The 24,600-nt window shown below is 50.9% G+C and overlaps 1 protein-coding gene across 3 annotated transcripts; it reads right to left on the bottom strand.

Annotated features, from left to right (window-relative positions):
• Nucleotides 1–7,251: 7,251 nt before the first annotated feature.
• ZNF275 (zinc finger protein 275) lies at nt 7,252–24,393 on the bottom strand. 3 transcript variants are annotated; one of them, XM_055338781.1, is made up of 4 exons: nt 24,276–24,393; nt 14,771–14,862; nt 14,205–14,309; nt 7,252–13,800 (listed from the first exon to the last, which is right to left on the bottom strand). In XM_055338781.1, the coding sequence occupies exon 4, from the start codon at nt 13,335–13,337 to the stop codon at nt 12,210–12,212; it is 1,128 nt and encodes a 375-aa protein (XP_055194756.1). In that variant the 5' UTR covers nt 13,338–13,800; nt 14,205–14,309; nt 14,771–14,862; nt 24,276–24,393; the 3' UTR covers nt 7,252–12,209. The 3 variants fall into 3 exon arrangements, with proteins under 3 accessions (XP_055194756.1, XP_055194757.1, XP_055194755.1); XM_055338782.1 differs by lacking the exon at nt 14,771–14,862 and having other exon boundaries at nt 7,252–13,395; nt 13,681–13,800; XM_055338780.1 differs by lacking the exon at nt 14,771–14,862 and having other exon boundaries at nt 7,252–13,395; nt 13,709–13,800.
• Between the last annotated feature and the right edge of the window lie 207 nt (nt 24,394–24,600).

Raw genomic sequence — 24,600 nt, 5'->3', positions numbered from 1 at the left:
CATAAATTTTTTAAAAAGACACTAAATCATATCCTTTATCATGCCCAAGTAGTGTTTTCCTCAGGGATGCAAAGACAAATTAATATCGACAGTTATTAATGTAATTCACTTTATTACTAGTTAAAGAGGAAACATAAATGTATTATCTCAGTTGATGTAGGAACAGCATTTGCTAAAAATCAACACCAATTCACGCTATTCCTGCCACTCTTTTGTAAAGGATTCATCCAGAACAAGAAATACAAGATAAATATACTGGAAGAGGAAAGAAAAAAACCCTAATTATTCAGAGATCTTATGCTCATTTGTCTAGAGAATCTAAAAGAAGGGTCTGGCAAATCATTAGAGCTCGTATGAGAGCTTTTCACAAGCTCTACCTTCTCAGCAATTAGCAATTAACTAATATGTCATATAAAAAAAAAACCCTCCTGGTCTGACAAGCAACACAAACTATTGAATGCTTTGGACATAAAAGCAGGCCTGAATAAAAGATGAGATATATTATGTGTTTGGAGAAAAAGACTCAGCTTAGAAATATGTCGGTTCTGCTGAAATTGAGCTATAACTTTGATGTGATCCCAATAAAAATCCCAAGGAGATTTTAAAGGAAACTGATGAGCTGGTTTGTAAATTCATTCCAAAGAGAACTGCACAAGATAGGACAAAAAAGTTTCAAAAGGAAACCCACTAGATATCAGGACATTTTATAATGTTATGGTGAATTGAAATAGCATTGATACCAGAATCAGCATACTATTTTTTTAATAATAAATTTATTTTTTATTGGTGTTCAATTTGCCAACATACAGAATAACACGCAGTGCTCATCCTGTCAAGTGCCAGAATCAACATACTAATTGATAGAATGATAGAAATTCTAGAAACACACAGAAGAAAATTTGGCAATGTAGTATCCATCCATCCTTCCATCCATCCATCCACCCATCCCTTCATTCACTTGACAAACAGTGACTGTCTACAATGCATCAGATCCTGTTTTAGGAGTGAATAAAACAAAGCCTCTGTTCTCATGGAAGTGTGGAGCTTGTGTTCTATAAATGAATTTGGCATTTCAGTTAGTAGGGGAAAGGATGGTGGGGACAATTGGCAGTCCACATAAGGAAAACAAAACAATAGATTCTAAACAGATATCATAGATGAAAAGAGATTCCTGGGCAGCCCGGGTGGCTCAGTGGTTTAACGCCGCCTTCAGCCCAGGGCGTGATCCTGGAGACCCTGGATCAAGTCCCACGTCGGGCTCCCTGCATGGGGCCTGCTTCTCCCTCTGCCTGTGTCTCTGCCTCTTCTCTCTCTCTCTCTCTGTGTCTCTCATGAATAAATAAATAAAATCTTTAAAAAACCCCTTCATTTAAAAAAAGAAAAGAGATTCCTAACTGATAAAAAATCTAAACCTGAAAAAAACCATGAAAAATAAACTGTAAAAACAAATTTATAAAGAGGAAACTAGAGAAGTATATCTTTCTAGTCTTTAAATAAAGAGGATGCTATTAAGCAAGGCACAAAATGCAGAAACCATAAAAGAAAAACACAATACACATGACAGAATAAAGAAGGAAAATTATGACTTCTGCATCCCAATAATTAGGTAAAAAATAAGTGGAAGAAAGCATATGCAACATGTACACCAGATGAAGGGCTAATGTCAAGCATATAAAAAACCCTACAAGTCAATGGGACACCTGGGTGGGTCAGTGGTTTAGCACCTGCCTTTGGCCCAGGGCGTGATCCTGGAGTCCCACGTCGGGTCCCTGCATGGAGCCTGCTTCTCCCTCTGCCTCGGTCTCTGCTTCTCTCTCGGTGTCTCTCATGAATAAACAAATAAAATCTTAAAAAAAAAAACTCCTACAAGTCAATAGGAAAAATGGCAAAGAATAACAACAAGCAGTTTGCAGAGGTGTCAATGCAAATCTGTTGGGTGGGGGCTGTTGTGTCCATCCAGGGCTCTTCTTCCTGGGTGCTGGGTGGCTCAGCTAGACTGTCTCCCAGCCTGCCTGGCCATGTGAATAAGAGTTCACGGATGGAATGCCGAGAGTGGGGGTGTGCCCAACTTCTGCCCCGGGTGCTTACCCTGCACGTGCATCATCCTCCTGTCGGCACTTGACAGGATCCAGGGCACAGAGGTGCCTGTGTGGGAGCCCACCGTGCAGGCCAGGGAATGCCCTCGGGCTGAGCTCCTCGCCGCCTGCAGTGGGCCATGGTGAGGCTAGTGCGGATAGCAGGAAGGAGTGCTGTGACGCTTTCATAACAATTCAACATCGCCACTATTATCTTAAAGATTTACTTATTCACTTTAGAGAGAGAGAGAGAGAGAGAGAGAGAGAGAGAGAGAGGGCACTGTGGGCAGGCATGTGCCAGTGGGGAGAAGAGCAGAGGGAGAGGGAGAGAAGCCGACTCCGGGCTGAGCAGGGATCCTGCCAGGGGGCTCGATCCCATGACCCTGAAATCATGACCTGAGCCGAAATCAAGGGTAGGTTGCTCAACCGACTGAGCCGCCTAGCACCCTCTGATCTCTTTATTGCATTCTGCAAAAGCCTTAGTCCAAAACGGGTGTAGGGAGGTGGTGTCAACTGGTCTTGCGGCACAAATGGGAGGAGAGACAAGATAAAAAGCTGGGGCCCCCAAGTGACTGTGTGCCACGGAGCTAGCCCTTCAACCCGGACTGCTCAGCGCCCCTTCCGTGAGTAAGAATCCCCAGGCTTCTTTCTCTGAGCCGCTGGCTGCATGCTTGCTGGTCTCTGGCTGCAGCCATCCAGCGCCGCCACCTGACTCTGCGTTGTCCTCCAGCAATGCTCCTGGCTGTGTCCACGCGGCTTTGTTCCCCCGAGTGAGACCCTGCCTGACCTCGAGATGCGCGTTCAGGAGGGGAAGTGGGAGCACCCTGAGCTGTAATTCAAGCCTCTCTCCCAGGCACGCTTCCTTGTGTGATGAGAGCAAGTTGCAGAATAAGCATAGAGTATGAGAAACCCTCCAGGGCGTACGTATACATCCGCATATAAACGTGCAAGAAATGTCAGAAAGGCTCTCATTTTGCCAGGATGGAACGAAGCAGAACCTCCAGGGGCTTAGATCTCCAAAGCTGTTTACAACTGTTTCTTTGGTAAATCATCTCTGATCTTGAAATGAGAAAGAATGTGAATGCATGAAGGAAAGAACCAAGTCTTGGAGGAAAAATAAGGGTCTTAACATACATTTGATCTCAAGTAAACAGCCTTCAAACAACACTCTATAAAATGCTTTAGGGAGACAATTGCTGAAAATTTTAAAAGGAATCTTGGTCATAAGGACTGCGAAGGAACTAAACGTAAAGTGTTTTTTGAGATCTGACCAAACTGTCAGTCCTAGCTACGAAGTTCCTTCTGGAAAACAGGCTACGGAGACTTTTCTTCTGAAACCCGGTGGGCTGCTCGAAAAGCATCAGGCGTCATGCACCCGCCGGGGTAGAGCGGGCAAGGACAGTGTGGGAACCCAAGGAGCCGGCTGTAGGCAACCAGAGCCCCGGCTCCTGTACCAGCAGGCGGACCCTGAAAGGTGGAGGGCAGAGTGGATGACAAAGCTATAGCAACAGTTGCATCGGGAGAGAGATTTCAGAATTCTCATTGAATTTCAGAAGTTCATTCTCTGATAGTGAGATTTGGCCAAATACATCTCCATGCCTTTTCGTAGCCAGCTGGGTGCCATGAGGCTTCTTTTTTTTAATTTTTATTTATTTATGATAGTCACAGAGAGAGAGAGAGGCAGAGACTCAGGCAGAGGGAGAAGCAGGCTCCATGCACCGGGAGCCCGATGTGGGATTCGATCCTGGGTCTCCAGGATCGCGCCCTGGGCCAAAGGCAGGCGCCAAACTGCTGCGCCACCCCAGGGATCCCCCATGAGGCTTCTTGAAGTTCATTCTCCAGGAACCTGCCAACTCCTGCCATCTCCAGCCAGGAGATCCTGCCACCACCCCCGAAGGCGCTGTCCTGCCACATGCAGAGGCCCAGAAGGCCTTGGATCTGGCCGGGTTTCCTGCTAAGGTTCCAGAGGCCTTTTACCGGGCTCCCGGGGTCCCCACCTTTCCCAGGGTCTAGGCTGAGCTCTCCCCTCCCGCCGTGTCTCGCCATCTGTAAAGGGGGCCGTCAGGACCCAGCTGGGGGTGTGGGTGTGGGCACAGGAGGTGCCCCAGAGAGTGGGGACTGGGGTCACCCCGCTCCCCAGCTCCCAGGCCCCGTTCAGCAGGCAAGTGTCAGCCTCCTATTCACGCACTGCCCCCCCTGCATGCCCCCCACCTGGACATGCTGCAGGATCCTCTGGGCACACCAGTCCCCCAGCTCCGCGTAGGTGCCCGCCAGCTCCTCGTCCGCCTCCCCGAGCTGGTCCACCAGGTTGAGCAGCATCATGGGCACCGCCATGGACTCAGAGGCAGGGGCCCCCGGGAGACAGGGCTGGCGCAGCCCCGAGGGGTCCTCCTGCACCCAGTACACGATCTGATCCATCATCCCCACCGCTTCGTTCTGGGTGGGGAGAAAGGAGGCGAGGGGAGGCCCAGGCCGAGGCTGCGTCCCATGCAGTGTGGTCCCTCGGGTCCTGACCTGGGCTGGGAGAGCCTCGTCCTCCCACCCACGCACAGGGCGACACCTCCACCAAGGGCCTACTCCGGGCCCGGCCCTGGGTTGGGTGCTGGCCCCCCGCACCCGAGGGGTTCTGCTCCACCCTGCCTCGGGCTCCCAGTGTGTGGCTGCAGGCCACTCCCAGGCAGCGAGGCCGGAAAGCAGGGGGGGGGGCTTCAGGGCGGAGGGAGCGCTCCCTTCCAGCCAGGGCCGGGTGTGGAGGTTGAGGACCTGCAGATGGGGGGTGGGCGGGTAATTTGCTAATATTGAGCTTGTGCCTTTAGCTTTGTCATTTTTCTAACTGAAGCGTAAGCTGCACCCACAAAAATGTACGAATCTTAGGAGCCCAGCTCGGTGAGTGTAGGTCCCACTTATAACATTCTGGCTCCGTGTCTGGCCTTGAGGGTGAGGATTGTTTCAGCTGCTCTTGGAGTTTGGCACACTGCAGGTGCTCAATAAATGCTCGTTGCAGGAAGGTCAGAAGAGGGGTGAGGCAACGCCAGGATTTTCTGACCTGTCTTGCCTGCAAAGAAAAATTGGGGATCGTGTTTTTTTTTTATTATAGATTTTTAAAATATTTTAATCAAAGTAATAATAGGACATGCTCAGTGGAAAGAAATTCAAACAGTTCACGGATGTATGAATCACACTGTAAGTGCATAAACCCAAGAGAAGCCCATGTACCCTCACCTCTGAATGTCTGTCCACTCCCCCGCCCCGCATCCATACATCAAAATCCTAACCCCTGATGTGATGGCATCAGGATGTGGGGCTTTTTAGGAGTGATTAGGTCATGAGGGCAGAGCCCCCATGGATGGGATTATTACCCTTAGAAAAAGGACAAACATTATATGGTTTCATTCATTTGGGGAATATAAAAAATAGTGAAAGGGAATAAAGGGGAGAGGAGAAAAAATTAGTGGGAAATATCAGAAAAGGAGATAGAACATGAAAGACTCCTAACTCTGGGGAATGAACTAGGGGTGGTGGAAGGGGAGGAGGGCGGGGTGTGGGGGTGAATTGGTGATGGGCACTGAGGGGGACACTTGACGGGATGAGCACTCGGTGTTATTCTATATGTTGGCAAATTGAACACCAATAAAAAATAAATTTATAAAAATAAAAAATAAAAAAAGAGGCTGCAGACAGCTCTCTGACCCTTCCATCACGTGAGGACACAGCACAGTGACTGTCATCTAGGAATCAGGAGGCAGGTCCTCCATCAGACGCTGGCTTGGCTGGCGCCTTGGTCTTGGATTTCCCAGCCTCCAGACCCACGGGCAGTCATTGTTAGGAAGCCTCCTTTATGGCAGTTTTCTTATAGCAGCCTGAACGCGCTAAGACAATGCCTCTGGCCCTTCCTAGCTGGGGAGTGAGCTGGATACAAGTGGGCTCGGCCCAAGGGCTGTGGGCAATGAGGGAGGCCCAGACGCTGGCCCGTGAGGTGGGGGTCTGGGAACTCCCAGAAGAGCAAGACTTCTTGGGGAGGGGGTCTCAGAGGAGGGTGGTGCTGAAGCCGCTACGGGGCTCCAGAGGGCAGGGGCACTAAGAGAGGGGCAGAGGGGAACATTCTGAAACCCCTACTAGAAGCCTCCAAGGCCCCTAGAGAGAAGCCCCAGGCTGTCCCCTACCCTCTGGGCCCAGTATTAGATGTCCAAACGGACCTGTGGCCTTGAGTTTAGCACAACCAAAGCTTGCCTGAACAGAGCTTGCACACATTTTAAGAAAAAATAAGCGGACTTCTCAGTGGCAAGTACATCACGAAACCAGCAAAGCAGATGAACGGTTCTTTCCAAATAACCGGCACACGAGCAGAGATGGCTGGGTTGGCAGGGGGGTAAGGCAGTACCACAGCTCCTGCCCAGAAACTGCATTTGGGGTAGAAAAATGATTGACAGACCGATGAGGATGGGACCCTGGAGAAAAGATGACACAGGCCTTGCCTGGGAGCCTCCAGGAGACTGGGATGCTGGGCAAAAGCATGGTCCTTTCCAAAATCTTGCTCCTTGCTCTTGCAAGCACATCATGGCCCATGAGATCCCAACCCAAGCACTCCTGGGGCCCCGTTTGTGCTTGTCCTTCTGGGGCCGGGCAGCTGACTCCACAGCTGAGCCTTGTTTGCATCTGGGAGGGCCAGGAAGCCAGGGGCCTGTCCTTGCTACCTGCTTTTTTTGAGGAAATGGTCATTAGAAAGAGGGCCAGCCACCAGCCAAGAGGGCTGATCTACCGACTCCCACCCTCACCTAGCCCAGAGAGGCTGGCTGGTCCTCAAGTTCTAGAAGCCACTTGTGTCACTCTATCCCCCCTGGTCCCCACAGGAGGAGCTCAGGGTCCAGCTCGGTGTTCTGCTCCCACCTGGAATACAGACTCAAGGGAGAGCCCTAGCCAGGGTGGGAGAAGGTACCTGGCTGAGTGACAGGCCTCTTCTGCCAAGGGGCGGCTCACATTTCCAGGGAAGCCAGCCCTCTCCCATCAGGGCACCTCCTGTCTCCTCCAGGCATCCAGGAAGGGGTGGGGGGCACAAGATAACACCCGGACCCCAGGAGGGGGCAAGAACTTCAGAGCACAGGGGAAGGGGCAAGGGAAGAGCGGTTGACCTAAACTTTTGACAAAAGAAGTCAAGGAACACCAATGCCATTTAACATATATTTATTGAAATCTACTTGATGCAAGGCACTGTGCTAGATCTGGTAGGGGAATCAGACATGAAGGGTCACCCCTGTCTTATAAGAGCTCACAATCTAACGCGGGAGGGGGGGTGGGGAGGGCGAAGCTCTAGTGCAAGGCTGATTATAGTAAGTGCCGTAAAACAGACAAGTTAAGGAGACCAGGGAGGAATGAGAGAAGAGCGCCAACAACTGAAACATGGACTGGGGCGGGCCCAGCTACTGTTCTTAGATATGCAAAGAGCATTGAAGGCCAAGTTAAAAGAGACCATCTCTAGCTTGGAAAGTAAACACCTACACCGATACAATGATGAGAAGTACAGCACGTGAGTATACTAGTAATAGAGAAATTCCCAATTCCCCACTTTAACAGATTCTCCGGAAGTAGCGAGACACTTCCAAAATGAACAACAGGGCGGGTGTTGACTGACACTCGCTTCACGGGACAAACAGGGGATCCGTACAGGCACGGTACCCGGACAGAAAGGCATTGGTCAAACTCGCTGAGAGTAAAAGGCATAGATTTTTACCCATCGGAGCGAACGGAACACAGGACCACATTTAAACAGGTGTTTGCGACCGTCAGGTGGGGCTGGGGCCAGGAGCTCGAGCGGGGTGGACCATGAGGAAACCAGCCATGTGATTCTTCTCAGGACGCGGCCAAGTGGTAAAAGGCCACTGACTCTTGACGGGTTGCAGAAAGCAGAGCCCCCTCAAGCTGGCTTCGGTCAAGGGAGACTCTGGTGGGGAGACAAACGAACTGGTGAGGGCAACTGCCAGAGATCCAAGAACATAACGAGGCCAGGACTCCGTCGGGGCGCGGGAGTTGAGGCAGCTCTCTGGAGTGCTGAGCAGGAGCCCGCAGATCTTCCAACTGGTGTCACCCACGGGGTCGACTCCGCCAAATACCGCGTGGCTCCCTCTGTCTTGTAACACCAACTAGAAACTTCTCTCTCGTGTCTCTTGTTTCCATTTTGCGACAAACAGAGGAACTGAACGGCCCAGCCTGTCGCCTCCAGCCAGCTCTGATGACCAGTTGCTGCCCGAGTCAAGCGTTCAGTTCTGGTTTAACTACTATGGCCTAAAAGTGGGGGGTGAGGGCTGCAGCCCCGAGCCCGTGGAATGCCAACACTGCGACTGGGTGGGGCTCACTGTGGAAATGCAGAAGTGGGTGTGACACAACTAATCAACACAGTTAATCTTAATAAGCAGCAACAATGGTAAACAACAACTTTCATTGAAAAAATGTCAGCAAGTATTCAAAACTTTAATAAAAGCAATGGAAGGTTTCTTTCGGCAAATAAGAAAAGGATCTATTTCTAATGAGAGTCGGCATTCTGTGTAACCCAACTGCTCTTCATTTCCCTTGCAAAAGGAATGTGTGTGATTAGAAAGAAAAAAAACGAAATGAGGTAGATACACAAATGCATAGACGAGCACACACAACAGGAAGCTTGATCACATTTTGCATCTGACGTAGCAGTACACCTACAGAATCCAAGGAATCCACCCCCAAGTTACCAGAGGCAAAAAAACGAAACTTGGCACAACTACGGGACACACGTTAAAGCCACGCATGCTTGCGCGGGAGAGAGCACGGACTTCACGCGCAAACACAGTGGCAGAAAAGACGCGGTCTTTAGTGTTAACTCTAGAGGAGGGTTGGTTTTGGAGAAAACGACAGAACCGAGAACGGAAAAACCTCAAGGACGGCATGACTGCCAGGATGCCGTGTCCTGCCTGGCTGGGGAGGAATGGAGCGGTGGCGACAACGCTAAGTTCTGAGTTAATACTGTATCTGGATCCTTCGTGAAAGCTGACAAAATGGCTAGTGAACAAGCAAGAAATGGCAGAGTACTTCCAGCGACAGTCGCCAGCCTTGCCCCTCGTGAATGTCAGATTCCTTACCGGATGACGGCTGTGTCGAACATGTCCTGACAGCTTGAAAAGAGAAAACGGATGCAGAAGGAAGCAGTGATTTCAGACACAGTTTCACAACTACTGCAAGAACTGAAGCCACAGAGCAAAAGGAGCGGCTATGTAACAAGTGCTGTTGGCTTCTCTCCAGCCTGAGGGTCAGGATGGAGACGTCACAGAGAGCCACCACTGTGGCCTGGGGGCCACTCCAGAGTACCTTCTGGCTAAGGTCACAGGGGCCACCGTGGGACCCTGCTTCCCAGGATGGGGGCCTGAGAAGCTCTTCCAGATGTGCCTGCCGGGAAGCTCTGCCTCAGCCTGGGTGGGCCCATCAGAAGGGTACACCTCCTCCATGGGCCCTCTAGAGGCCCCCGGGGACAGCTGCTGGGAAGTCACACCACAGCCCCAGTGAGGCTGGCTTCCACCTGCAGGTTCTGCAGGTCACTGGGGGTCAGGTTTCTGGCCAGCCCTTGCTGCTGTTCCTCTCGAGGGAGGCTGTTGGAAGTAACAGCCTGACCCCGGGACGATCAGCTTCTATGTATATGCCACATGGGCCATCAGAAGGGCATCATTGCCCTCCAGACCCCTGTTTTATTGCCCCTCCTGGGCATGGCCGCTGAATGTCACAGCTGGGGCCTATTATTTGGCCAGCTTCTATCACCGAGACACACACGGCATCAGAGGAGCACGGTTCCTCTCCGAGCCTTTGCTCTGTTGTTCCTCTTAGGTATAGCTGCAGGAGGTAACATCAGAACATGTGGGTGAATTTCCCTCTAGTTGCCCAAAGCAAAAGCCACCAAACCGACCTCTTTCTGGTTCCAGAGTCACTCGCTGAGAGGAGGATGCAATCCACACGACAGCATCAGTCAGGTGAGTCTTCTTATGTTCGAGGAGATGTGTCTTGTGTGTGGGGGGGGGATCTGCTGCTCAGGCACTGAATCCATGCTGGGCATGGCCAAAGCTCCCAGAAGCTTGAAGGACAGCCAGCTGCAGCCAAGACCACATTTGGACCACCCCCCATTGATCTAGTGGAGGCCCAGCCCTGCTGCTGACAGGTAGGGCTATACTGAGGAACAGTCAGAATGTTCTGGCCAATCCGAGATGGAAGTTTCTCTTGCGTGTCTGCGTGGCCAGGTTGGATAGTCAAGTACTGCCCACAGACATGCACAGAGTCTGCATCTTGGATGAGGAGAGAGCCTGCTTCTCTGGCCCATTCCCATCCAGCCTGCCCACCTGGTGCATCCACCTTCTGGTGGGGCAGGGCTTTCAGCTTTTCATTTGTAATTAAAATTCTAGAAGAAAACATCATCGTATCTAAGTACTGAAGCAATGAAAGTTACGGCTTAACGGACAACGGTGAGTGCTCGGATATGAAAACTTAAAATTCGCACGACAAAAATGCAATAAAACGGCTACAAAGGGCAAAAGCAATAAAACTGGAAAAAAGATAATCACAATCGATCTAGAAAGAACTGCTGTATAAAGTCAATATATCCAAAGGTAACTTGATAACTGGTCAAAGGAGATGAACGTACGATTTGCATGCAAGAAAACGGGAACACGATTTAAGTCATTGCATGAGAGAAAGAAGATGAGACTAGGAGTCAGGAGGCCTGGGTCCATCCCCAGTTCTGGTACTAATGAGCCATAGAATGACAGCAATAATTATGGTGATGACGGCAGATGCCCTTCACTGAGGGTGCACCTTCGGGCCAGGCGTGGCGTCGCGGTTCTCACGATAACCTTAGGAGGTAGTCCTGTGATCACCCCTGTTTTACAGAGCCCAAAACGGAGGGCTGGCTCCGTTTGCGGGGAGGCTCACATTCCTGAAAACGAGCCATCAGCTTATACTTGAGTCCTCGAGATGTCCCTGTTACGGGGATGCTCTCTCAACTACTTGAGTTTGAACCAAATAGTGCTGCTTGAGGACAAGACCTATTAGCCCGAAAACAGACCCCAATCGACGCTAGTTTTGGACGCACATGGAAGTCACCAGAATGAATTGGTCTCAGGAAAATGAATGCAAAAGAAATTTAACCCAGATTCAATACTTATTCCTAGGCATACGACCTCACAATGACAAGTTATAGATGCTTCAGAAAAGTCTTTTGAAGGTCATTTTCAGAAAGCAAAACACGTTAAGTGGTTACGTTGTAGAGCTACGGGATGAATTCAAGGAAAACAACAACAGTTGTCCTAATGTAATGTGAACGTGTACTTACGCTTGGGAGGAAATTTCTAGTGAGGGCCTTGTGCAGGGATTGTCACAGTGCTACGTGGCACACAGCTTGGATGAACGGAAGCCACTGGATGTGCTTTGAAACTGTCGGGTGACTCCAAAGGGGCTACGACGGTGGTGAGGTGGTGAGGACGGTGAGGTCAGAAACTGCGCGTGAGGATTTAGAGTACAATGATCTTCGGGAGTGGCGTGAGGGAAAACGGGGGGGGGGGTATTCTCTAAATTAATATATTATTCTATGCAATATGTGATTTACAGTATGTATGCAGAACTGAATTAATAAATTAAATATTATAAGACCTTTCTTTGAGTATTCTATTTACATCCCTAAACATTTCTAAATTCAAGTAGGCCAAACGACTTTGGGGCTCTCTTGTCTTCAGGCAAGTTGGGGTCACATGATGTGGCGGCCGTCGCCGACGCGCTCTGCGTCCGGCTCCCGGAGGGGGTGGCTCGGAGAGGCGGGCCGCGAGCCCCCCTCCGCCCCGGCCCACGCACGTTTGTCTTCTGTCCCTCTCCGTTTGCAGGCCCGTGGCTTTAAGTACCCTGAAGGGCCTGTACGCGAGTCGGGCTAGTCAGAATCAACCAGAACGTCATCGAGGCTACTCTCGATAGGCAAAATGGGCAACACGGACAGTTAGAAATTGCTGGTGACGGTATAAATCGGTTCGGACCTCTCTGACGGGAAAATATAGAAGCGCTACAAAAGTGTTCATCTCCTTTGACTCTGCCCTGCCCCTCCCGGGCCTCGCCCCCCCCCCCCCGGCCCGGGGGCCGCGTCTAGTCGCGGTGGCTCGGCTGGTGCTTCTGCAGCGCCGAGCGCCGCTTGAACACGCGGCCGCACTCGCTGCACTCGCAGCGCCTCGCTCCGCTGTGGGTCCTGCGGTGGCGGCTGAGGCCCGAGCTCCTGCGGAAGGCCTTGCCGCACTTGTCGCACTCGTAGGGCTTCAGTCCGCTGTGGATGCGCCGGTGCTTGATGAGGTCGGACGGGCCGCGGAAGGCCTTGCCGCAGTCGCCGCAGCCGTACGGCCGCTCGCCCGTGTGGATGCGCTGGTGCTCCAGGAGGCTGGAGCTCTGGCGGAAGGCCTTGCCGCACTGGCCGCACTCGTACGGCTTCTCGCCCGTGTGGATGCGGCGGTGCTTGGTGAGCTCCGAGCTCCGGCGGAACAGCTTGCCGCAGTGCGGGCAGCCGTACGGCTTGGCCCCGCTGTGGATGCGCTGGTGCTCGGCCAGGCCGTTGACGCCGCGGAACGACTTGCCGCAGTCGTCGCAGTCGAAGGGCAGGTGGCCCGTGTGCGCGCGCTGGTGCTTGAGCAGCTCCTGGCGGTCCAGGAACTCCCGGCCGCACGCCTTGCAGGCGAACGGCTTTTCGGCCGTGTGCAGCTTCTGATGGCGAAAGAGGTGCGTGCCCACTTTGAACGAGCGCCCGCACTCCTCACAGTCAAAGGGCTTCTCCCGGCTGTGCACGCGCAGGTGCTGGCTGAGGCCCGCGTTCTTCTTGAAGCGCTTCCCGCACTCCTCACACTCGAAGGGCTTCGCGGCCCTCTCCGCCTGCTCCCTCTCCTCCGGGGCGGCCTCCGCGGCGCGGCTCGGGCCCGGCTGCGGCTCGGCGGCCGCGTGGCTCTTGCGGTGCTCGTTGAACTCGGCCGCCGCCCGGAACACGCGGCCACAGTCGGCGCACTCCCAGCCCTTGGCCTCGCTGTGAACCCGCTGGTGCTGCACGAGGAGGACCTTCAGCCGGAAGGCGTCCCCACACTCCTTACACGCGAAGTGGTGCTCCATGGGCAGGTCGCGCAGGCCGCCCGCCCGGCCCTCAGGGTCCCTGTTGGCTCTGACGTCGGCGCTGGGCCCGCCGGCCCGCGGGGAGCTCGTGGACGCCACCTCCCGCGGCTGAGCGTCCTCGCCCATCGCCCGCCGCCGGCTCGGCCCCGCGCTCTCGGACGCCAGCACCGCAGGACGCCGCGCCCTGCAGGGGACAGGGACGGAGGTGGCGCTCCTCCGCCAAGAATCGCATTCGCCCGCGGCCCGAGCACGGCGGGGGTAAGGGCGGGGGCGGGGGGGGTGACGTTGGGGTCGGGGCACAGCAGGGCGGGCGCCCCTCCACCCGGAAGCGAAAGGGGCATAGGGGGCCCAGGGTCCGCCCACTCGCTACCACCAAAGTAGCCCCAGGAGCTCCCCGCCCTCTACCCCTGGGAAGGAGCCACACCCCCTCCCCAAAGGCGCAGCGCGCTTCACCCCACGACCTGCTCACTTTTCCGGTTCCTTTTCCCCTCGCTCACCGGACTGCTTCGCCCAGTCTGCATCAAGGGACGCGCGGTGGCCGGCAGCAGGTGTCCTCACACCAGGGAGGATTCAAAACAGGAACTCCTTCCTGCACATGGAAGAGGGCAGAGGACCTGGCTGGGTCAACCTCACTCTTGACTATGTGCTATAACAAAACGGCCGCGCAATTTTTGTGTCATTTGGGATTTAAGAATTTTTTTTTCTAGATGAGAGTGTCCAGCTTGTTCTCATTTCTTTGCCAAGGAAGCGCTGAGGGGGCTTCTTTCGATGCCATTAGGAAGTGGGAGGGAGCCCTGCTACTCTGAAACGTGGAAAAAAAGGTTGAGGGTGACAAGGCCCTTTGGGTTTTCTTCCAGCCAATCCCCAAGGTGGGGGGCATGGGCCCCCGGAAGGCAAGCTTGTGTAGGCCTAGTGCAGGTGGCCCTCACCCCACACCCAGCCGTGGAGGACCATTCAGCTGTGAGAAGTGGGGAAGGGCTGGGGCATCCTTACCCAGAGGTGGCACTCCTGCAATATGCCAGCGTCCTCCTGTCACTGTCCAGTCGCAACCACTCCTTGTGTGAGGTACTGTGCCACGTCATCAAATGTCACTGAATCCTGAAAGAATTCCCAGGGATAAGTAGTCCTTCTAACTACTCTAGAATGAGGCAGGGGCAGTACTAGTAAGAGCCGGGATAAGAGGCGAGGGTCTGCAGTGGTGTGTGTTTTGCTGGCATGGAGACTGAAGCATAAGCGTCGAGAAGTCCTGGAAAGACAATCTGACCAAGCATCACAAGACCTGGGCCAGGGCCCGGACCTCCCACTGTCTTCCCAAGGGACCTCGGCTCAATCGCTTTCCTGGACTGAAATGCAGCTCTCCACCCCCGGCTCAATGGGAATTACAACCCCAGCAGGCATCCATTTCTCTGTAGACTCTGAGGAAGAAAGCAGAGGGAGGGAAGGCAGAGGCGGGAGTTCTGGTCCTGTAGCACGTCATGCTGGGAAAACACATACAGGCCAAGGCCAGAATCAGGGAGCAGTGACAGATTCCTAACCAGGCAGACAGAAGCACAGCTCACCTGGGCCTCAAGTATTTCAAGAGGGCCTGCCAGGACCTGGTTTCCAGGGGGTCCATCCTGGGAAAGGGCAAGACTCTGAGGGGCAGGCAGAGCTAAGGGAAGTGAAAAGAGCCATGAGTGACAGCTACCCTGCCTTTGAGTTCCCTAGGACAAGCCTACTGGTTTCCTTTTCCCTGGCTTTAAAACTTAGTCAGGCTTCGCTTGCACTGCAGCTGAGTGACAAGCCGGAGCATGGGTGTACCTAAGAAAACATACCCCAAACACTGGGGAGAATAGGCTGGCAAAGAATTAATACAGGCAGGCCAGAGAGAACCCAGACAAGACAGACAAATGTTAGCCCAGGAACGGCCCAGAGAATATAGACACAGATGGATAGCCAATGGCAGCGAGACTGGCTCTCTGAGGCAGGCTGGCCACAGGCCTCTTAGCAGCCAGCCCCAAAGAGGTCAGTGCTACCACTGCGCAGGAAGGAAGTGTCCCCAGAAGAGTATCAGAAGAAATAACTAAGTGACAAGTGAAAGATCTTTCCAACTTTGGAAGGGTGACAAAAAAAGACGGGGCCACTGAAAGGAAGATGGGCAACGAAAGAGCAGGATCCAGGTCTTGTTGGCCAGAGGCCAGGCCCCTTAAGGTTCACAGCCCACCCAACTGAAACAATCAAGTAGGTGACAGTGAGACAGGTGCACACAAGAGCATTTCTGCGAAATATATGCCAAAATGAAAAGTTGAACAAAACAGCTAGAAAAAGAAGCCTCAAAGATCTTCAAACACAAAGTTGCTGAATAAAAGATCTGAACAGTATGAACAATTTACCTTTTTCTTCCAGATTGCAAAATATGTGAAACGTTATGATTATATGACCACAAATGTATGTGCCTTATATAGGCCTCCTGTTTCGGCAAATTCAAAGAAACAGGAGGAACACAGTTTCTGTTCTGATGGCAGGTCAATTCAATTCCATTCATAACTAAGTGAAAAGGAGGCATTCTAATACTAGCTCACGGAGTAGAAAACCCAGACGCTCCAGAAAGACTTTTACACAAAATTAGATATTATATTGAAAGGGATAGACAGACACTTCTACTTCTGGCCATGATATTATAACAAGGAACAAACAATGTCCTGCCATAAACAAGTATAAAACTGGACAAAATGAATGTGAAACAAGTTTTCAGACACCGAACAGCAGGAAGTGCAGGATCACCATCTCTGGAGAGAAACAACTGAGGTGAGAGCCTTATCGTGGCCCTGGCTCGCCTGGAGGCAATTTCCAGACTGAGTGCAGGGAAGGTGGACTCAAATAGAGCCTGGTGGCTTCATCAAGACACAGACTAGCATTAAGAGCAGCTGACGCAGCTAGAAGTTGTAGAGCAGAGTTCCAGAAAGGAGGGAACTTCGCAGGAAAAAAAAGAGCTCCCCCCAAAAAAAAATCAGCATAAGGGTCCCCTTGAGCCTTTTCTGACTCCTAAGCCACACATACATAATAAAACTCCCAAAGGCTAGGAAAAGAATGGCCAGGAAGCTTTAGGCTGGACAATCAGAGGACACACACAGGTAGGGAGATGTTCAGAGTCCAAGCAACCAGAGTAGGGAGTCCTCCAGGATCACCTGGGACATTCAGTTGGGAATCAGAGGAGCCATGCCTTAGCAGTAGGACTTATAGACTCCTGAAGCCACAGCTACCCTGAACCTGCTCTAGAAAAGCTTAAAAATAGGCCTCAATGTGATGAAGCTGTTCCACAAATAACTACCTTCCAAAACAAAGTCCAACACTCTTCAAAGAGAAACAACAGAATCTAGACACTCAATATAATCTCTATGATGCCCAACATCCAATAAAAAATTACTGAAATGTCAAGAACCAGGAAAATGTGACCCATGGCAAGGAAACTCAGGTCAACAGAAACACTCAAAAATGATTATTGGTAGAACTTACAGAGAAGGATAATGGCTAGTTTAACTACGTATGAATATTGAAAGAAAAACAAACATAATGAAAAAAAATGGACAATATAAACAAGATCCAAATGGGACTGCTGGGGGTGGAAACTATAACAGTTAAAATGAAAATTTCACTGGGTGTGATTAACATCAGATTAGACACAATGACTCCCCCTCCCCCCAAAAAAGGCTAGAGGATAGAAAATAGAGACTATACCAAATGAAGATCAAAAAGAAAAAAAGATATTTAAAAAAACAGTCTCAGTGACTTGGGCATAACAGAAAATTGTCTAACACACATATAACTGGAATCTGAAAAGATGAGGAAAAGAGGGAGATGATAAAAATAGAGTTGAAGAAATAATAGTTGAATTTTTTTCCCCAAATTTGATGAAAACTAGATTCAAGATATAGGCCCAACCAAACCCTATCAAGACTAAACAGATGACAAAACTAAAAAACCACACACGTACACCAAAACACATCATAATGAAATTGCTGAAAACCAGTGATAAAGAGAAAAATCTTAGGGCAGCCAGGGGTGGGTGGGGGAGGGGAGAGGAGGGGAACCCCGTGATAAACAAGAGGAGCAGAGATAAGAGTAACTGCAGACTTCTTATCAGAAAATGTCCAAGCCAGTAAACAATTGAATGACATTTTTAAAGTGCTGAAGGAAAAAAGAACCCTGTCAACCTAGAATTCTATATTCAGGGAAAATACTCTTCAAAAATGAGGGCAAAATAAAACTTTTTCAGACAAAAAGCTAAGAGAATTGGTCACTGGCAGACATGTACTATGAGACATATTAAAGTTCTTCAGGTGGGGCAGCCTGGGTGGCTCAGTGGTTTAGCACTGCCTTTGGCCCAGGGCATGATCCTGGAGACCCAGGATCGAGTCCCACATTGGGCTCCCTGCATGGTGCCTGCTTCTCCCTCTGCCTGTGTCTCTGCCTCGCTCTCTCTCTCTCTGTGTGTGTGTCTCATGAATAAGTAAATAAAATCTTTTAAAAAAAGTTCTTCAGGTGAAGGAAAATGATACCAGGTGGAAACTTGGATCAACACAAAGGAATGAAGAAGACCAGGAATGTAAAACACTTTTACCCCGTTTACTTTTAAATCTTAAAAAAAATAACTGACCATTAAAAGCAAAAATAATAGTAAGGTAGTATGGGGTTTATAACATACATATAAGTAAAACATATGATTGTGTGTTTTAAGAAGCCCTCTGAGACTCTGGTGCATGCTAAGCCAGGAGTGGAAATAAAATACAACTCTAAAAAGTAATCCAAAAGAAGAAAGGTAAAAGAACAGGTGGGACAAACAGAAACAAATAGCAAGATGGCAAACTTAAATCCAACCACATGGATAATTAAGTTAAATGTAAATGGGCTAAACACTCCAAATGAAAGGGAGAGATTATTGGACTATATTAAAAAACAATACTCAGCTCTATGCTGTCTGTAAGAAACTTTTAAATGTGAAGACTTTACATGTCAAGACATAGATAGGTGAAAAGTAAAAGGGTAGAAAACAATATACTATAGATCTAAATAATCCCAATGTCAAAAATAAGAGGCAGGAGTGAATGATGAATGTGGCTCAGAGCTCTGGAGACCTTACTGAGGAGTCCTAGAACTTAGAGCAGGAGAAAACCGGAGCGCTTGAATATAAAATCAACAAGTGGTAGAAAACAAGAAAAAAAGAAAGAAAAATGAAAACAAAAATCAACAGGTGGCTAATACAGATGACACAGATTAAAAAAATGCAGATCCTTCATAGAAGATATAGACAGATAATAACTTTATTAAAAAAAATCCAAAGTGAGTAGGGAAAGGGGAGAGAACAGCTAAATATATATTAGCATTTTAGGAGAAAAAAGGAATAAACAGAGTGACTTGTAGCTAAAATAAGCACACCTATACTGTAATGTGCGCCATACTGGGGTAGAGTCTAGATTTAGCAAGGTCTTCTGCTTTCTGTTTCTGTACCTTGTGAATTTTTAGGAACCAAGCTGCGTTTCTTTAGTCATCAGAAAAGAATAAAAATTTACAAAGATTTGGGTAGGCTTTAGATAAGAAAGATTCTCAGCCTGGGAGAGAGCAGGGTTGAGGCCAAGGAGACAATGGGGAATGGGCCTCGAAGCTGAGCAACATCCTGAGGTACCCACATGGGAAGGGCAGACACAGAGGAGAGAGGCTGATAAGAATGTGTGGGCAGTCCCAGAAAGCTTGGAGATAGGACCCTGGGGAAGGGACTTCCTGGGCTCGTCTCCCCAGGCTCTCAGTGCCGCGGGTGAGTGTGAGCGGAAGGCCTCCTTTGGTCTCAACATCCACAGGAGCCCCACTCCCACCTTTAACCCAGTGCCCAGCACAGGTGCTTCACTGGTGTGAGTGAAGCCCCAGGTACCTAGCAGCCAAGGCCTCTGTGTCCCACTGTCACCTGGGGAGGGTCCCCTCTGAGCAGCTGGATTCTTCCCGGGATGAATGTGAAGTCTGCTTTGGCCTTGGCTTCCAGTACAAAACAAACTGGTCATCGATTACTTACACAATTCAAGAAAACTCACTTCCAGGGAATGGACAGAACAACTCACATTTACCTTCTGAAAAAGATGGCCTGTTATAAACTGGTCTCACGGTCCTCAAGCCAGAGCCTAAGACCCTGGCCCAGCCCACTGGACCCAAATCCTGCACCCCACATCTCAGTCATCCCTTCCAGACACTCTAGCATTTGTTCTGTCCTGAAGATGCCAAGGTGATGCCCCTCAGGGCTCTGAACACGCCACAGGTAGTTCTTGCTAAGAATTCAGGCCTCATTCAAGTATCCCCTCCTCAAAGTGTCTTCAGTCTTGAGCCCTATCAAGGTTCATTTATAACACTTTTCACTACCTAAAAATCATCCTCTGAAATGAAACGGTCTCCACTGGGCTCCCCAGGAGAAATGTCACCTCCCACAGAAAAGAGGCCTTCTCTCTCTTGGTCATCCCTGGGTCCCCAGCATCTGCAGGAGCTCCTGGCACTGAGTGGACATGGGATAAACTGTAGGGGGAAGGCCTGTTAAATGGAGCAAACCTCTAGTTACAGAGCCACCTACCACGTGTTTGGTACTGTGCTTCCCCCTTCACATAATTTAATTACTGCAACCTATAGTTAGCCCTACCTCCATTTTATACAGAAGGAAGTCATGGATCTAAGAGGTTAAGTAACTTGCCTAAGGTCCAGCTTCCAAGATCTAAGACTTTTCGAGCCACACCAAAGAAAAGAAATATGCAGCCCTCTAACACCAGGTCAGACCCAGAGAATAGGCAGTTCTTGAATGTCCTCATAGCCTAATGGTATATATGGGCTTTGGGGACTGGCTTTAAATCATCCGACTGATATACAGACCCTCACTGGGCAATAGTCACACACATCATTCTCTCTCTTACACAGTCATACACAGTTCTTCAAGCTACCCATGTTTAATTGAGCACATCCTCCTGAAGTGTTCTAATTGAGCAGATCCTATTGAAGTGTTTTTGCTTAATTGGCATGATTAACTGCTGATATCCTGAAGCCACAACCCCCAAGTGAATGATTATCCTTTCCCTCGTAGCAACAGGAGTGGCCCTTCCTGTCCAAGGCTTGCCCAGGGGACCTAACCCAAGAGAACTTCAGATCACCACCCACAGTAACAGCACTCATGGACAGACAGGGATCATTTAGAAAGTTCTCACAAAAAAAGGAGGGAAAAAGTGAGCCCTGCTTTCAGAAAAGGAGCCAAATTCTGTATTATTAACCAAGTGTATTGGGTAAAACCTTTAGGAGACAGAAAGGAAAGGAAAGATCATTAAAAAAGATTAAATACACATTAACCCCCACTGCAGTTTGACAGTAAAATGATCACCAATCCCGAAGATCATCCGATCACTTAGAAGCCAAGCCATACAATCGCTCTACTTTGAAATGGTGGAACTGATCTGGAAAAGAAGCTGGATGCTGTGACAAAAGTGACAAATACAGATGTCCACCGCCTTCCAAGAGTGGACCTTCAGGGGTCAAGGGCAAAGCAATTCCAGGAAGAACAGGAGACCATAGTAATGCACCTGATGGGTACAGAGGGTGAGGCTGACCTTGACTGTAAGGCACTTTCACTCACCCAAGTCTCATAAGGGGCATTCCTACACCCACCCAGGAAATGGCAGTTTGGAGAAAGATTAAGGGAAAACAAATCTCTGCCTCTTAATATAAATATTATCTGCCTTCTTTTTTTTTATTATCTGCCTTCTTTAAGTGGGATCTGAAGTAGTCTAATGACTGTACACTTCCGGAGAGTAAAGGCCCTATCAAAGGTTGACTTCAGATTCCACCCCGGACTACGCGAAGTGCCACAGACACTAGCTGTTCGAAGAACACAGGGTGATCCTCTTGACGCTAAGCCACTGCCTGACAATCAAAAATCATGGACTCTACAACATGAGAGCTCCTGTGAGCGTAGAAATATTTCTGATATGTGCTTCTGGTGGCAGTGTAAATTTTAATCAACTTCTTCAAATTGAATTTTCTGTTTAGAATCAGAAATGTTTAACAGAACCAAAATAACCATTCCACTTTGATATGAAAGAATAGAAATTAAGAGTTGGATCTGATGGAGACAAAAGCCAACCCATGTCAAAAGGAGTATGAACTGGGTGTCTTCTGGGTGCATTTGAGCTCAGAACCCCTCCTCAGAATGTACCAGCAAAGTTTGCATCTGAGCTTAAAAGAGCAGTATCTGATCAATTCCAAGGCACAAACAGCCATGCAACTTCCCTAGCAGGTGCCATTTTCGTCTGGGCAGTGGGGCAGGGGAGAGGCAGCAAGGCTACCCAAAGTAGATCTATCTAGCAGCTTCCAGAAACTTCTAAGGGAGGTTGGAAATACCTAGATTCCCTGGAATATCCAAATAAGGACCTGTAGTAGAATGTCCTCAGGCCCTGGAAGACAATAGGTGGCTTGTGGTGTTCAGTTCAGTTCTGGGCCAGAGCAAAAATGCCCTGGAAGACGTCTTTATAGGTCAGACAAGAGACCTCAGTCTTCAGCATCTAATTCAGATGGGTGCCTACGGCTTTCTGTCCCAGACAAAGGATTACCTAGATCCCATATTCTCCTTACTGGGTATCTGTTCTCCTGAGTCTTGTTGCTTAGACTGAGAACTGTCTCTGGGCAAAGATGGTTCAGTGACACCGGCATATATAAAAATATAAGTGCTTCCAGAAAGGAAAGGACATCTCACACCATCTTGCATCCTCACCCATGGGGCCTTCTGACAGCAGGACCAGCTTTAAGGCCAGCAGATGTGGTCTGTAAACTCCCAGGCTTACGCAAAAGAGACGGTCAAGGATGGCTCATTGTGTCTCCAGACAATTCTGAGTGATAAGTCAGGCAGGTAAGTCCCGCCTGTTGGACTGAAATAATTCGGGGGTGGGGGGCGGGCAGAAGCAGAGTTGGGTGCACCTTCCAGGAGCATGTGTCTTTGGGTCATGAGTGCTTGACTGAAGGACAGGCTGAGACAACACGCACTGCTGGGATCCCGATCCACTCCAGCCAGGCGAGGCCAGGATGCGGACCTGAGCCCCTGGGCTCTCGCTGAGGTCCCGATACGGGGCCCACCTGTGCTGTGTGCAAATGCGCTGCAGCTATTAGTGACAGAATCCTAAAGGGCCAGGAGAGGGTGTTTCACCAGGAAAGTCTGTTTCTCTTGGGATGCTTGTGTCTGTGTGTGTCTTTTTCCATGTGCGTGGGTGGGAGGCATCTGTCTCCATCTTCCCCAGTTTTCCTCTCTCCCTTTGCCTGGGCACCTGTCCCTCTCTCTTTTAGGTTCCCGTTTTCCTTCCCTTCTATAAAAAGCCAGAAGGTAGACCAGAAGGGGATTTTGTAGTGTTTGTTGTCCTTAAACTGAGAAAAGGTGTATGTTCCCCCTTTCCCAAGAAGACGCATGGCATCTTTCTAAAAATCAAAATAAATGGGAAGTAAGAGTTCGTTTAGGTTACACTGCCCTGGGTATGAGAGTCTACATGGGTATGAGAGTCTACATGGGTATGAGGGATGCTCATTTGGGGAGCCCAGGCAAGTTAGGACCAGGCCTGGATCAAGTGCACTGGAACCGGGTAAGAACTCAAGGGGCAGAGGAGCAGGTGTGGGTGGGGCCAAGGAATCTGCATTTGCAAGCAGCACTTTGGGGCCTGGGCTGTAGTACTGTGCCTTGTTAATACTGGGCCTATCTACAATCTGGAGTCTTTCTCACCACCAGAAGTCAGCAGACAGGATTCAGGCCTGTGAGCTTCCCGTATGGGATCCCAGTGTTTGTGCTGCTGTCAGACTTCTGGGAAGAGAATTACTGCTTCCTAGTGATTTTCCAAGGGGTCTCTCCGGCAAAGAAGGCTGCAAATCACTGTTCCATAGGATTCTAAACATAGATCCAGGGACATTTGTGGGGAATGGACTGGACTGTGCCAGGCAGTGTGCAAGCTGCTTCTACTTAAAGGCTCAATGGGGGAGGGGAGGGGAGGATGGGAAATGGGGTGAGGCAGCATTAGTACCCAGAGGGGGTGCTGTTCTGGCAATCTCATCTGAAATCCTTTGGTAAAGGAAAAATGTCGGGTCTGAGGTTTAAGAGAAAATATTTCACTGACCAAGGAGAGTGGAGGGGGCTGGCAGCCAGGCTAGGCCAACGCTGGCTGGAGGGCGTCAGTTGGAACAGGGTGGGACCTCTGGGAAGAGGGCCAGCATTTTGGGGGGGGGGTTGTTTGAAAGGGGCCATGGGCTCTGGGCGCAGGCAAGTGTGTATTTGTGGGGGTAGGATGGAAAAAGACATGTAATTAATCACCCAAATATAGACTAGAGGAGGCAGCAAAGGAGTTGAGGGGGGAGGCACAGGAGCAGGAGATGGTGGCCCCCAGAAGGGCGACAGAACAAGCCCTGTTCAGACCTAGAGCCTTGAGCTCATCTTCACCCAGCAAGCGCAGCTCCCCAGCGCTCCCTCACAGCTCTTGGGCTCTGGACTATCCCCCCATTCCTCCCCACCAACCTGAGGCTCAACCCCCACCCAAAAGGAAAGGAGGAACTCCATCAGCAGGAACTGTCCCCAGCTCGTCCACCCAGCACCCCTGACTGCGGCTCAGCCCCTCCCCCAGCAGTCTGGGAAAGCCCTTTAACCTAATCACCGCCCCCCTCCCCCTCAGCCTCCTTGGGGCAAGGATCCCCTCCTTCCCATAATGACCAGTTCCTGCTTCCTAGTATCCCCCCCAAAGCAGCCTAGGCCTCGGCACATCCGCGATTCCCGCCCCTGACCGCCGCCCCCCGCCCGCCGCCCGCCGCGACAAGGCCTTCGGGCCTCCTCGTACCCGCCATCTGGGACTCGTCCTTCACTTCGGATGGCCTCAGGGCCGAGCAGCTTCCCGCAGGCCCCGGGACGCCCCCCAAAGACGCTTGGCCTCCACACCCCGCACACTCTGCGGAACCCTCGCCTCAGCCCCGCGCGCTCTCCCAGGCCGCCCCCTGCGCATCCTCCCGCAGCCTGGGCACACCGGCCCGTGGCCCCGCGCTCACCCGGGCCCCGTGGCGGCAGACGCGCGGCCCTCGGCGGAGCGGCGCTGGCGCGGCCCAGGCAGGCCCGGCGTGGCAGGAAACGCCACGGAGCCGCCCGCGCCCGGCTGAGCCCAGCAGCCCCGCGGCGCGTTTCCGGAGCCGCGGGCGCCGCCGCGGGTAGTGGGGGAGCAAGGCCCCGCCCCGGCCCCGGCCCCGCCCGGCCAGCCGGTCCCAATTGGCCTGGAGAGGGGGCGGGGCGGGGCGGGGGCGGGGCCGAGGCCCGGGGGGAGGGCCAGGCGCGCCCGCGGGGGATCTGCGCGTGCGGCCCAGACGCCTGGGTGGAGGG

Source organism: Nyctereutes procyonoides, unplaced genomic scaffold (genome assembly GCF_905146905.1).
Source record: "Nyctereutes procyonoides isolate TBG_1078 unplaced genomic scaffold, NYPRO_anot_genome, whole genome shotgun sequence".
Lineage (NCBI taxonomy): Eukaryota > Metazoa > Chordata > Mammalia > Carnivora > Canidae > Nyctereutes > Nyctereutes procyonoides.
This window is presented reverse-complemented; position numbering and strand designations above follow the sequence as displayed.

Excerpts from the sequence above, each read along its gene's own strand:
- ZNF275 (XM_055338781.1), bottom strand. The coding sequence starts at position 13,337 with ATGGGCGAGGACGCTCAGCCGCGGGAGGTGGCGTCCACGAGCTCCCCG.